General features: G+C 36.8%; 1 protein-coding gene across 1 annotated transcript in view; it reads left to right on the top strand.

Annotated features, from left to right (window-relative positions):
- Positions 1-13,944, top strand: part of TENM1 (teneurin transmembrane protein 1) — a 986,510-nt gene that overhangs the window by 516,072 nt on the left and 456,494 nt on the right. Inside the window, exon 8 of the mRNA XM_018044162.1 lies at positions 5,070-5,308. Within this exon, the coding sequence (XP_017899651.1) occupies positions 5,070-5,308 (239 nt within the window). The remainder of the gene's footprint in view (positions 1-5,069; positions 5,309-13,944) is intronic.

Below are 13,944 nucleotides of genomic sequence, written 5' to 3'. Positions count from 1 at the left end.
TAGCACTGTGCATTTGTCTTTATGCTCCTACTTTTTTCAGGGACTATGAAAACACATTTAGGCAGTAGTTTTGCTTTCCAACAATGGACTGCAATGCCTTTGATAATACATAGCATTTGCATTGCTGTTTTTCATGATGCACATCAAAGTATAGATCACTTTCTGCAGAGACTCTTAATCTCAGCTTGTTAATAAGAAAACAGGAACCTTAGTATCAGAACTCATTTTATTATCTACCCTCACCAAGGACTGTGATTTGGACTCCACTCAAATATGAATTAGTTTAAATGTTGCTCTGCTACGACTGTTGAATTTATTCATTATGCTGTAATATTTTACTTATGAAACTGCATTTGGAAATCCTTTGGTATATATCAAGATGAAATTACAGTGCTCAGGAATATTGATTATTGCTTGTAATTGCCATCATAATAGCCAACAATTCTCTGTCTTTCTTTGTCTTTCTTCTACCTTTAATGATATACCAAACCAAATCAATATCCAACATATGGGGCCACTTATGTTGTCTCAAAAATTCAATTGTTCTTCATAAATATGCAGAGGATCGAAGATTTTATCTCCAAACATTGAATTAAAAAGCCCCATACTGCTAGATTTCTCTTCTATTCCATAGGAGCTTATTAGAGTGTTGCTGTATATGATCAGTTATATGCAAGTGACGTTTTATCACCTCCAGAGTAACTACTAAGTTGTGATAGGGAGATGGAGAGCCTTCTCCACTCTGCTGTTTACAAAGTGCTATACTTCTCCCTCACTAGTATATTAGATGGTCACAGAAAACATAGGCTGGGAGAGATAAGACATTAAAGAAGAAATCTACCTCCTATGACATGAAGGTGATTATTTCAGGGACTAATGAGGAAGTACAATCAAATGAAAGAAACCTAATGCTGCTGCTGCTGCTGCTAAGTCGCTTCAGTCATGTCCAACTCTGTGTGACCCCATAGACGGCAGCCCACCAGGCTGCCCTGTCCCTGGGACTCTCCAGGCAAGAACACTGGAGTGGGTTGCCATTTCTTTCTCCAATGCATGAAAGTGAAAAGTGAAAGGGAAGTCGCTCAGTCGTGTCCAACTCTTAGCGACACCATGGACTGCAGCTTACCAGGCTCCTCTGTCCATGGGATTTGCCAGGCAAGAGTACTATGAGTCACTTTTTCAATAAAATATATTTAATCTTATTTCTGCTATGTACTGTTTTTCCATTCTAGGGATACAGTCAGTGCTTTTAAAAGCAGCAATAATTCCTTTACAGTCCTGATGACCAAACACTAGCTTCTCTCTAATGGTCCCCCATTCATTCAAAACAATTAAGATGGTCTTTAAAACTTACTGTGAGAACATGTGACATACAGAAAAAAATAGATATGTATTTTCTAGTACTGTTTGAACAGATTATGTTTGGTTAGCTTGGGTCAGTTAACCCAGATTAGAACTCTGTGATGATTCCGTGAAGACTGGTTGGCAGGTAGCACAGGGCAATGGAAATATACTATTTTACAAGTCCCCAATTCTAAATGCATTCATGCCATTAGCTGCTGATGTTTCTTTTAAGCAATGCACTTTTATTCTCTGGGCCTCCATTTATATCTGCAGATGAGCATGTTGAGCTGCTAGATGATTTCTGAGATCCTTTCTAACTGATTCGATAGCCATCATTCTCCTGTTTTTCCCTCGGGTACCAAAGGCAACAGGGTAAAAGTGTGCCTCAATTCATTATCATCCGCATGACCAAATGAACACAAAGCATGCTTCTTCTGTGATGTACAGGCCTGGGTTCAAATTTTCTTGTGTCCACTAACTGCAGAACCCTGGTGTGGTGTGCTATAATGTCATAGTTAGGATCCATGGCTCTGGAGCCAGACTGCTTGGGCTTGAAAGTCAGCTTTACCAGTTACTAGGTGTTGGAATGTGGACAAATTACTTAACCTCTCTGTGTTGGTTTTCTCATCTGTAAATGTAAATGCTTACTGTAATGGGGTTGTTGTGAAGCTTAAATTATATAATGCTTTATGAATTAATTAGAATAATGTCTGGCACAAATAAGCACTTAATGAATGTTACCTCTTATTATTATAAGACCTTTATCATAATATCATTTTGCTATTATCATACCACTTTGCTCCTATTAAACCTCTTTTTGTCTCTGTTTCATCATCTGTAAGGTTACAATAATAATATTGACCCCACAGACATATTAGGATCAAAATATTGAATATAAAGTACCTAATTTGGTAAATGACGTTTCTAGGCACTCAATAAATCATGCACATAAATAGAACCAACTATGCATGCGGTTGGTGTTAGTCACTGCATTTTTTCCACCCATCCCACTCCCAATCTTTTTGATACTAGTTACAAGAAAATATATAAGCTCAAGGCAGAAAATTTTAAAGAAATAAGCCTAGTATCCAGAGGTTATTATTATGATTAAACAAATTATTATTATAAAAACAAATTATTATTTTTCCATAAGCATATCTTTTATTTTAAAAATTGTATTGCCCGCATTGTTTTGAAACCTACATGATTTTACTTGATGATCTGTAAACTCTTTTTCTAGTGAATATTCTTTTACAATTAAATTTGTAATGGTTGTATAGTATTCTACTCTGTATTTATAAAATAATATTAATGAACATCTGAGTGTTTATGTTGTGCTGCTATAAATAACATTGCAATGTACATTGTCATATGCATCATTTCCTCAGGAGAAATTCCTATAAGCATGATTTTTGGACAAAGAATATGCATCTTTTAAGCCTTTTGTTATAGAAAGCCAATTATCTTCCAGAAAGTCTTATGAATCTCCACTCCCCTCAGCAATCCTGCTCTTTAAATACCATTTATCCTCATAAACTAAAGCAAAACTCTAATGTGGACAGTTTCATTAACTGACATGTAGACAGTTATTTTTTTCGTTTAAACGTACATGCTTTCATTCTTTAAAAATGGAAGCTAGGTATCAGTCTTAAAATATTCCTAATGATGAGCGTATGTGACATGTACAAGGTGATGTTGTCTCTTTGTTCAGTGGAAGGGTCTTGTGATGTATTACATTAACACGTGGCAACAGAATGTTTTCTATTTAGCAGTGTGTTTTACTGCCCTAGGCTGAACAGTAGAGTAGATTGAGGACTTTGGAGCTGGAATGGCCAGGGATCCGATTATGGCCTTGTTATTCTTTTACTAGGTGGATTTATGCAAGTTACTTAACCTCTTTAGGCCTCCATTTCCTTAAATACACCATGAAGATAATAATATAGCCTATTTCATAAGAGTGAATATTCACTGAGAGAATGAGTGTTTAACACAATGCATGGTACTTAGCACTTGATAAGGGTAAAGTATTACACAAAATCATTTTCATGCCAACTCCTTCTATGTGAATGTATCACTACTGTTTACGAAATATCCATATTACAATAGTCATGAGCTGTCAATAAACATCCTTTAGTAAATCAAACATGACAGCAGTATGAAGTTCTGGGACAGGTAAAATTAATGCAGGGTAGGAAAAAAATGCAAACTAGCAATTGCCTCTGGGGATTAGAGATAGAGATTTACTTAGAAAGACAGGGCACTTCCTGGGGTGACGGAAATGTTCTGTATCTTCACAGGGCTTTGGGTTGCACAGGTGATTGCATTTGTTAGGTCACAGCAAAGGTGCACTGCAAATGTGTGCATTTCATTGTGTACAGTTTTCACATGGAAATATGTTTACTTATAACTGTATAAGCTTGTGTACACCATATTGAATTGATACGTTTTTATACTGCAATACCATTGTCATTTGTAGTATTAGCTAACGTCTCTATAATTATTCTTACTTTTTGTATTGGGAATAATTAAGATCTACCACGTTAGCATCTTTTATTTTTTTTTACATTATTATTGTCTATAACAATACTGTGCATTAGATCTCCAAGACTTATTTCTCTGCTAGTTGCAAGTTTGTAGCCTTAAACATCCCCCTATCCCCACTTATCAGCCCTTGGTTACCAATACTCTGCTCTCTGTTTTTACCAGTTCATGTACGGACCTCAAGGATCTTATGCGTGAGATAAATCAGAGAAAGAAATACTGTAGGATATCACCCATATGTGGAATCTAAAAAACTCAAACTCATTGTGTACAAATTTTACATTAAAAATCTGTAAGAACTTATTGAACTCTAGAAAATAATATAAAATTTAAAACATGTCAAGAGAAGTGTACTGATGTATGCAGCTTATTTTGAAATACTTACAAATGAAATAAAAAATGAGATGTTTAAAAAAATATGGATTAAGACAGGAATGGTGAGATGGATAAAAATGTGATAAAGTGAATATAATCATATGTTAAGTATAGAATCTAGTTCACAAGTATATGTGTGGTTTTGTTTTTTTATTTTTAAAAATGTTTATTTGGTAATCGTCTTTTAAAATTTAAATCTAGTATTTTTAAGACCAGTTCTGCTCAACTGGAGATACACATTAAACTTACCTAGGATGTTTTATTAAAATATACTTGCTTAGGACCTAGTCCAGATTTACTGAATTTCTTCACTTGATATTCTCTGGAGTAGATGTATGTTTGTTATAAAAATTCTTTGCTTTAGCTGTATGTTTGGCAAATTTTATAATAAAATATTAGGTGGAAATGTGTCTGTGAAAGCGAGTCTCTAAATACTGGCCCCTGGGCCATTCATATTATGAAAATGCCTGATGATACTTCTCCTCCTGTTCTTGCGTATTATATTCAATGAAAGGGAACAGTATAGTGAATGCCACCAAATGTGGAAGGGTAATGCTCAGAGATTGAGAACCTCATTAGTCAAAAATTCAGGAACAGAAGATCTCTTTCTTCCTCTTAAAAATCTAAAATAGGAAGACAAAAAGAAGACCGCCATGGGCATTGTGGAGTTAAGTGTTAGGTATATGAAAATTTTGTAGAGTTCTTCCTAGTTCCCTTTTGCTTTATTGCAGCATGATTGTTTAATGGGGTTTATGTTTCTGTAGCAAGTGGCTTTGGTTTTGATAGCCCCAATTTTTGTTTCTTTTCTGCAGGCATTTCCTATTCAAGCACGGATCTGGTTCCTCAGCCATCTTTAGTGCAGCCAGTCAGAACTACCCACTGACATCCAATACTGTGTACTCGCCTCCTCCCAGGCCTCTTCCTCGAAGCACCTTTTCCAGACCTGCCTTTACCTTCAACAAACCCTACAGGTGCTGCAACTGGAAGTGCACGGCCTTGAGTGCCACTGCCATCACAGTGACTCTGGCCTTGTTACTAGCCTATGTGATCGGTAAGCCCTTTTTGCCATGCTTCCCTTTTCTTCTTCATCAAAATCTGGTTTTGCTTGTGCTGGAGTTGGGAGTGAGGAGTTTCTTTCTATACTCTCTGACCTACAAATGTGAACTAAGGCTTAGTATTACAAATAACAAATAGATTTCTAATTAGTTTTTTTGGGTACTTCCTAACCTTAAATACTGCTGAGGAGGGTAAGAACTGCTCTTTGAGAAGAAATATTTATACTACTAACACAGTCTTATTGATTGCAATTACTGTAGTTAACCATTTTCCCTTCAATTAGAAGGCTGTTATGGTTTTCTCATTAGAAGTCATAAGTACCAATCTACAGGAGCTTCTTAAATTATAGTTAAAAAATAATACTGCTACTGAATTTTCAGGTAGCAATTTCATTAAAGTAGTAGTTATTTGGAAACTATTGGAAAATCTAGGGCATAATTTCTTTCCAAGAATGTGGAGTTTTACACTGGGACTAAAAAAATGTCTTCTTATTTTCACTCGGTAAATGGCGGCAAAATTGTGTAGTTACTATGTTTGCAATGATAAAGGAGAAAGTAGTGAGGTACACTTTCTACTTTTAAGAAAAATATGATTCTTCTTGAGGCATCTTGATTAAAGTCACCTTCGTGTGTGTGTGTGTTTGTGTGTGTGTGCGCTCGCATGCTCAGTGACTAAGCCATGTCTGACTCTTTGCAACTCCATGGACTGAAGCCCACCAGGCTCCTCTGTCCCTGGGATTTCCCCAGGCAAGAATACTAGAGTGGGTTGCCATTTTCTTCTCCAGGGGGTCTTCCCAAATTAGGGATCGAACCCGTGTTTCCTGCATTGCAGGCATATTCTTTATCACTGAGCCACCTGGGAAGCCCCCAAGTTACCCTTTCTCAATAGCAAGTCATATTGATTTTTCTGGATGACATTTTAATTTGACTGAACATTAATTTCCTTGTTTGAGTGGTTTTGTGGCCTAAAATGTAAATTAACTTAAGAAATATGTATTTTGTGGAAGCAGTATTCCTAGAAGACTAACATATGATGGTAGAAAAAAAAAATTCTTTCTAAGTATGTCACTCATATCTTCTTTTCAAGTTTAGCCTGATTTCCTAATTGAAGGGGAATTATCCACAAAGATATATTGAATATGGTTCTGAGAGATAGATAAAAAAGGAATTCAGAATTTCTTCTAATCATAAAAAAGTAAGTTTTGTTGAGTCTGATTTGTTAAAAATGTGAACAATAAGAAAGTTCTCATGACCAGTTTTTGAGTCATAGAACACAGGATAGTCAGTAAGCAAATATATTTTGTAGTGGAGTCACTGATAATGTCAGCAATATAAGGTCACAGCCTATATTGATGTTCATGATTTTCTCTTTTCTATTTTCATTGTACAATCTGAATATATTGAACAATGCTTCTATTAAATGTGGATAATATTAACTTATAAGATCAAAATTACATCCTTTACCTCAAACAATTTAGGACAACTCAGTATGAACATTTATTTAGATTGTAATAACGTTTAATGAGGAATGATGCTGAAGGAATGGAGGTCTGAGATGAGAAAGTACTGTAATATAAACAGGATTTTAATATGGTGTCATTCAAACCAAGGAGTAATTTGAAAAGTTTGAATACATTAGAGGCCCTTTAAAATGTCCTTGTTCAATTATGAGACCAATTTTTATCTTATAGGTTATCTTCTTTTAGCTTTTACTGTACAAAGAGATGATATTTTAGACATAAGACTTTACATTTGGAATAAACAAATCCAAATTCTTTATTAATAGATTTATACTCTGTCCAAACCTATGTTTCTATTTAAATTTTTTACATGCCCACTTATATAAAAATTGTATTATACACTCTGAGCCTTGTTTAATAGATTAACTCACTGTTTCTGAGTTAACTGTTTTATTCATGGCTGTATCCCAGCTCCACAAACACTGCCTGGCACATAGCAACCCTGTCCATAAAAGTTTACTGAAAAAAAAAAAAATTACACTAAGCACTCTACTTGTATTAGCTCATTGCATCCTCAAACAGTCATTAAAGATAGTTATCAGATTAAATCTATTTTATAAATGAGACAACTGAGGCATAGACAATGTAAGAGATCACATATAGGTCACACTGAAATTAAGAGGTCACGTCACTAAGAAGGGAATATCCTGAGCTTTAAGCCAGAGCAGACTGACTCCAGAGGACAAGCTTTTGAGTGCCAGGCCTTGCTGCTCTCCTAGCACTGCAATAAACTTTGCAGCTCACTTACTTCTTGGGCTTCCCTGATGGCTCAGACAGTAAAGAATCAGCCTGCAATGCAGGAGACCCAGGTTCGATCCCTAGATCAGGAAGATCCCCTAGAGATGGAAATGGCAATCAGCTCCAGTATTCTTGCCTGGAGAATTCCACGGACAGAGGAGTTTGGCAGGCTATAGTCCATGGGGTCACAAAGAGTTGAACACAAGTGAACTAACACCCAAAAAGATGTCCTTCTCAATATAGGGGACTGGAATGCTAAAGTAGGAAGTAAAGAAACCCCTGGAGTAACAGGCAAATTTGGCCTTGGAGTAGAGAATGAAGCAGGGCAAAGGCCAATAGAGTTCTGCCAAGAGAATGCACTGGTCATAGCAAACAGCCTCTTCCAACAACACAAGAGAAGACTCTACACATGGACATCACCAGATGGTCGACACCAAAAAGAGATTGATTATATTCTTTGCAGCCAAAGATGGAGAAGCTCTATAATTGACAAAAACAAGACTGGGAGCTGACTGCAGCTCAGATCATGACTTTCTTATTGCCAAATTCAGACTGAAATTGCACAAAGTAGAGAAAACCCCTAGACCATTCAGGTATGACCTAAATCAAATCCCTTATGACTATACAGTCGAAGTGAGAAATAGATTTAAGGGACTAGATCTGATAGACAGAGTGCCTGATGAACTATGGATGGAGGTTCGTGACATTGTACAGGAGATAGGAATCAAGAACATCTCCCAAAAAAAAAAAAGAAATCCAGAAAAGCAAAATGGCTCTCTGAGGAGGCCTTACAAATAGCTGTGAAAAGAAGGGAAGCGAAAAGCAAAGGAGAAAAGGAAAGATATACCCATTTGAATGCAGAATTCCAAAGAATAGCAAGGAGAGATAAGAAAGCCTTCCTCAGCAATCAATGCAAAGAAATAGAGGAAGACAATACAATGGGAAAGACTAGAGATCTCTGCAAGAAAATTAGAGATACCAAGCAACATTTCATGCAAAGATAGGCTCAATAAAGGACGGAAATGGTATGGACCTAACAGAAGCAGAAGATATATAAGAAGAGGTGGCAAGAATACACAGAAGAACTGTACAAAAAAGCTATTCACGACCCGGCTAATCACAATGGTGTGATCACTCACCTAGAGCCAGACATCCTGGAATGTGAAGTCAAGTGGGCCTTAGAAAGCATCACTATGAACAAAGCTCGTGGAGGTGATGGAATTCCAGTTGAGCTATTTCAAATCCAGAAAAATGATGCTGTGAAAGTGCTGCACTCAATATGCCAGCAAATTTGGAAAACTCAGCAGTGGCCACAGGACTGCAAAAGGTCAGTTTTCATTCCAATCCCAAAGAAAGGTAATGCCAAAGAATGCTCAAACTACCGCACAATTTCACTCATCTCACACACTAGTAAAGTGATGCTTAAAATTCTCCAAGCCAGGCTTCAGCAATACATGAACCGTGAACTTCCAGATGTTCAAGCTGGTTTTAGAAAAGGCAGAGGAACCAGAGATCAAATTGCCACCATCCGCTGGATCATGGAAAAAGCAAGAGAGTTCCAAAAAACATCTATTTCTGCTTTATTGACTATGCCAAAGCCTTTGACTGTGTGGATCACAATAAACTGTGGAAAATTCTGAAAGAGATGGGAATAAGAGACCACCTGACCTGCCTCTTGAGAAATCTGTATGCAGGTCAGGAAGAAACAGTTAGAACTGGACATGGAACAACAAACTGGTTCCAAATAGGAAAAGGAGTATGTCAAGGCTGTATATTGTCACCCTGCTTATATAACTTATGATACACAGTACATCATGAGAAACACTGGGCTGGAGGAAACACAAGCTGGAATCAAGTTTATTGAGAGAAATATCAATAACCTCAGATATGCAGATGACACCACTGTTATGGCAGAAAGTGAAGAAGAACTAAAGAGCCTCTTGATGAAAGTGAAAGAGGAGAGTGAAAAAGTTGGCTTAAAGCTCAACATTCAGAAAATGAAGATCATGGCATCCGGTCCCATCACTTCATTGCAAATAGATGGGGAAACAGTGGGAACAGTGGCTGACTTTATTTTTCTGGGCTCCAAAATCACTGCAGATGGTGATTGCAGCCACGAAATTAAAAGACGCTTACTCCTTGGAAGGAAAGTTATGACCAACCTAGATAGCATATTAAAAAGCAGAGACATTACTTTGTCAACAAAGGTCTATCTAGTCAAGGCTATGGTTTTTCCTGTGGTCATGTATGAATGTGAGAGTTGAGCTATGAAGAAAGCTGAGCACCAAAGAACTGTGGTGTTGAAGACTCTTAAGAGTCCCTTGGACTGCAAGGAGATCCAACCAGTCCATCCTAAAGGAGATGAGTCCTGGGTGTTCATTGGATGGACTGATGCTGAGGCTGAAACTTCAATACTTTGGCCACCTGATGCGAAGAGTTGACTCATTGGAAAAGACCCTGATGCTGGGAAAGATTGAGGGCAGGAGGAGAAGGGGACAACAGAGGATGACATGGTTGGATGGCATCACTGACTTCATGGACATGAATTTGAGTAAACTCTGGGAGTTGGTGATGGACAGAGAGGCCTGGTGTGCTGCGGTTCATGGTGTTGCAAAGAGTCGGACACGACTGAGCGACTGAACCGAACTGAACTGAGCAACTTTCACTTTCACTACTAAGTAAACCCACCATGTTTTTTTCTTATTAAATCACAAATTAAATTAGATTTACCAGGCCATCATTTGCAATGGTTACTTCAACTAAGATGTGTGGATTCGTGAGAGTGTCTATTGAAATGATGTACCATGAGACTTTGAAAAGACAGAATACCAGGTTAAATGCTAGTACAGTAGGTTGAGGGCTTCTCTGGTAGCTCAGATGGTAAAGAATCCACCTTCAATGTAGGAGACCTGGGTTTGATTCCCTGGGTTGGAAAGATCCCCTGGAGGAGGGCATGGCAAACCATTCCAGTATTCTTGCCTGGAGAATCCCCATGGACAGAGTAGCCTGCAAGGCTACAGTCCATGCATTGGGTTACAGAGTCGGACATGACTGAGCGACTAAGCACAGCACAGTAGGTTGAGTGGGTTCAAGATGAGGAGATATTAATGGCAAACACTAACTTTGTTCTGACTTCTGTCATGAGCTGAACATTATGTGACTTTGGATAAATTGGTTTAAATCTCTTCCTCCACTTACTCCATCTGTGCTGTGTCATGGACCACCTCAGGAGGGTAGAGTAGGAATTCATAAATAGGCATTCAAGTGAAAGATGTCACGTAACAACTGTAACACACAGATGATTTTTAAATGGCTTTCTGTGGTTGAAATAAAAAAGTATTATATTTCAAAATAGGAAACCATTTCACTCTCAACTCTTGCTGAGTCTGTAAGAGTTATCGGGCTTTTTTTTTTTTTTTTCAATCCCCCTGCAGTTGCTGTGTAACCCAACTAAGATCTTTCACTGAAAATATTTACTGCTTCTGTTTGCTGTGCAGATTCCTTTCTGCTATTTCATTTTCCTCTATTATCCATTATACATAACCTTTAGATACTAATGCCTGTAGGCTGTGCTGCCCCCAATCCACTAGGGGAAATCACATCAATATCAATGGGACATCAATAGTCATTCTGTGAATTACGGCTCTGTAAGTGGTCATTGAAAAGCAGTGGAAATCCAGCAAGTGAAAAGTCAGAGCTGGGTTCAGGCAACCAGCCCCATCCCCACTTCTCCCCACTATACCTTTTGGGTCAGCAAAAAAATAATTTCTTTGAATAAGTTTTGAGGTCATAAAATTCAGTGAAGGGAAGCATGGGAACATACTGATTATATGAAGATATTATGGAATGACTATTGTCATCACTTACCCATAAATCTGTAATATTTTCCATCTGAATCCAAAAAAAGGTCCTTATGCTTCATCCTCTCTGATATTTTGGCATCAGTGATGTATCAGTGCCAGTCAGAAGCACATTTGCTTGAATTTACAAATAAGCCTTATGAAGTCGTAGTCAGGAAGACAGATGACCATATGCAAGGCATCAAGAGGAGGCGAGGTTAAGGTACTTCATCAATGGTTGTGAAGGGCACAGACTCGGCTTCTCTGGTAATATTTGATGTTTTGATCAAGTTTCTCCACAGTCAGCAGTTTGTATATAAGAGGCAATAGAAACTCACAAGAATACATTGTGCTTGGGGTCAAACAGGCTGTTGCATTGAAAGAGTTAGGGAGTAGAGATCTCTGGCTCTCATACTAAATATGTTCAGTTAATGATACTGATGTTGCTTTCCTTTGCCATGAAATTAGTAGTAATTCCTCCCACCTTCATAGGATGCAGGTAGTATCCAAACTCTACGGATGAAATAAGTTAAGTCCATAAATCTCTTTGCCATGACATACTATATAGCCCACATGTAGAAAGTTGACTAGAATGATTATTAATACAGAATTAGGAGAGAGAATACTGAACCCAATTCTGTGATCAAAAGTTTAAGAATGGAACTATTCAAGAGGGCAGAGTGCCTACTTCACTTGCTCTCTGCACAAAAATTGAGTAACAGTGAGTTCAGGGGTTTCTTCTGCCTCCTTTATGCTAGTCCAAATTTCCCACCTTTCTAGGGCTACGATTATGGTGAAGGAATAACATGCTGAAAGCTATAGAATGAGTGTGCTTATTTTGCCTGCATGACAGAAAAAAAGTGCAAATACTTTAAAATATAGGGAAAAAGCAGAGTAAGACAAATTTTTATTTTGGAAAATTCAGAAACTTAGTTGTTGTTGTTGTTGTTGTTTAATAGAGAGAATTGAAATGGAGTTTTTTCCCCAATTATCTAGCTAGACAAGGCCCTTTGCCACAAGTTTTATGAGGTATAGATAAATATGCTCACCAAAAAGAATCTCTTTCAGTTACTAGTAACTTCATTAATGCCTCTATGCCTCAATTTCCTCATCTGTAAAATGGAATGTTGATAACAACTTCCTCATAGATTTTCTTTTTAAATTAAATGAAACAGAGCATGTAAAACACCCAAGACATTGCTTAATAGATCTAAGTAACATACATAATATTGTTTTTTCTTAAAATAGAATTGAAATCAAGTTTTGTTGCCCCAACAAGCTAGTTGGACAATGCCGTTTCCCACAAAGTTTACTAAGTATAGATAAATATGCTCACCAAAGAGAATCTCGTAAACTTATTATTAATGTCATTAATGCCTCTTTGCCTCAGTTTCCTCATCTAGTAAATGGGAATGTTGATAACAACTTTCTTGTAGAATTTCTTTTTAATTAAAGAAGCAGAACATGTAAAAAACCCAGGACATTTCTTAGTAGATCTAAGTAAGATACTTAATTTTATCTTTTTCAAATAGGGAGAATGAAATTGCAGTTTTCCCCCCCAACAATCTAGGTAGACGATGCCTTTCCCACAATGTTTACAAGTATACATAAATATTCTCATCAAAACGCATCTCTTTCACTTACTAGTAACTTCATTAATGCCTCTGTGCCTCAGTTTCCTCATCTATAAAATCGGAATGTTAATAACACCTTCCTCGTAGATTTTCTTTTTAATTAAATGAAGCAGAGCAAGTAAAATACCCAGGACATTGCTTAATAGATCTAAGTTGCATACTTAATTTTGTTTTTTTTTTTAATGGAATTGAAATCGAGTATTTTTTCCTCAAAAATCTATATAGACAATGCCCTTACCCTAATAGTTTACCGAGTGTAGATAAATATGCTCACCAAAAAGCACCTCTTTCATTTACTAGTAATTCATTAATGCCACTGTGCCTCAGTTTCCTCATCTATAAAATGGGAATGTTGATAACACTTTCCTCACAGATTTTCTTTTTAATTAAATGAAGCAGAGTATGTAAAACACCCACGACATTGCTTAGTAGATAGAAGTAACATACTTAATTATGTTATTTTTTTAAATAGAGATAATTGAAATTGAGTTTATTTTTTCCAAAAAATCTAGATAGACTATGCCCTTTCCCACAAAGTTTACTAATTTTAGATAAATATGCTATTAAAAAAACATCTCTTCACATTCCAGTAACTTCATTAATACCTCTGTGCCTCAGTTTCCTCATCTATAAATTGGGAATGTTGATAACACCTTCCTCAAAGATTTTTTTTAATTTAAATGAAGCAGAGCATGTAAAACACCCAGGACATTGCTTAGTAGATCTAAATGACATAGTTAGCTTTTCTTTTTTGTTCTTTAACAGATAGAATTGATATCGAGATCTTTTCCCCCATCAACCTAAGTAGGAAAGGGAAATATCTTTTCCCAAAAGGTTACTAAGTATACATGAATATGCTCACCAAAAAGCGTCTCTTTCACTTACTAGTAACTTCATTAAT

The sequence above is a fragment of the Capra hircus genome (assembly GCF_001704415.2).
Source record: "Capra hircus breed San Clemente chromosome X unlocalized genomic scaffold, ASM170441v1, whole genome shotgun sequence".
Taxonomy (NCBI): domain Eukaryota; kingdom Metazoa; phylum Chordata; class Mammalia; order Artiodactyla; family Bovidae; genus Capra; species Capra hircus.
The sequence above is the reverse complement of the archived record's forward strand: the minus strand, read 5'-3'. Positions and strand labels throughout refer to the sequence as shown.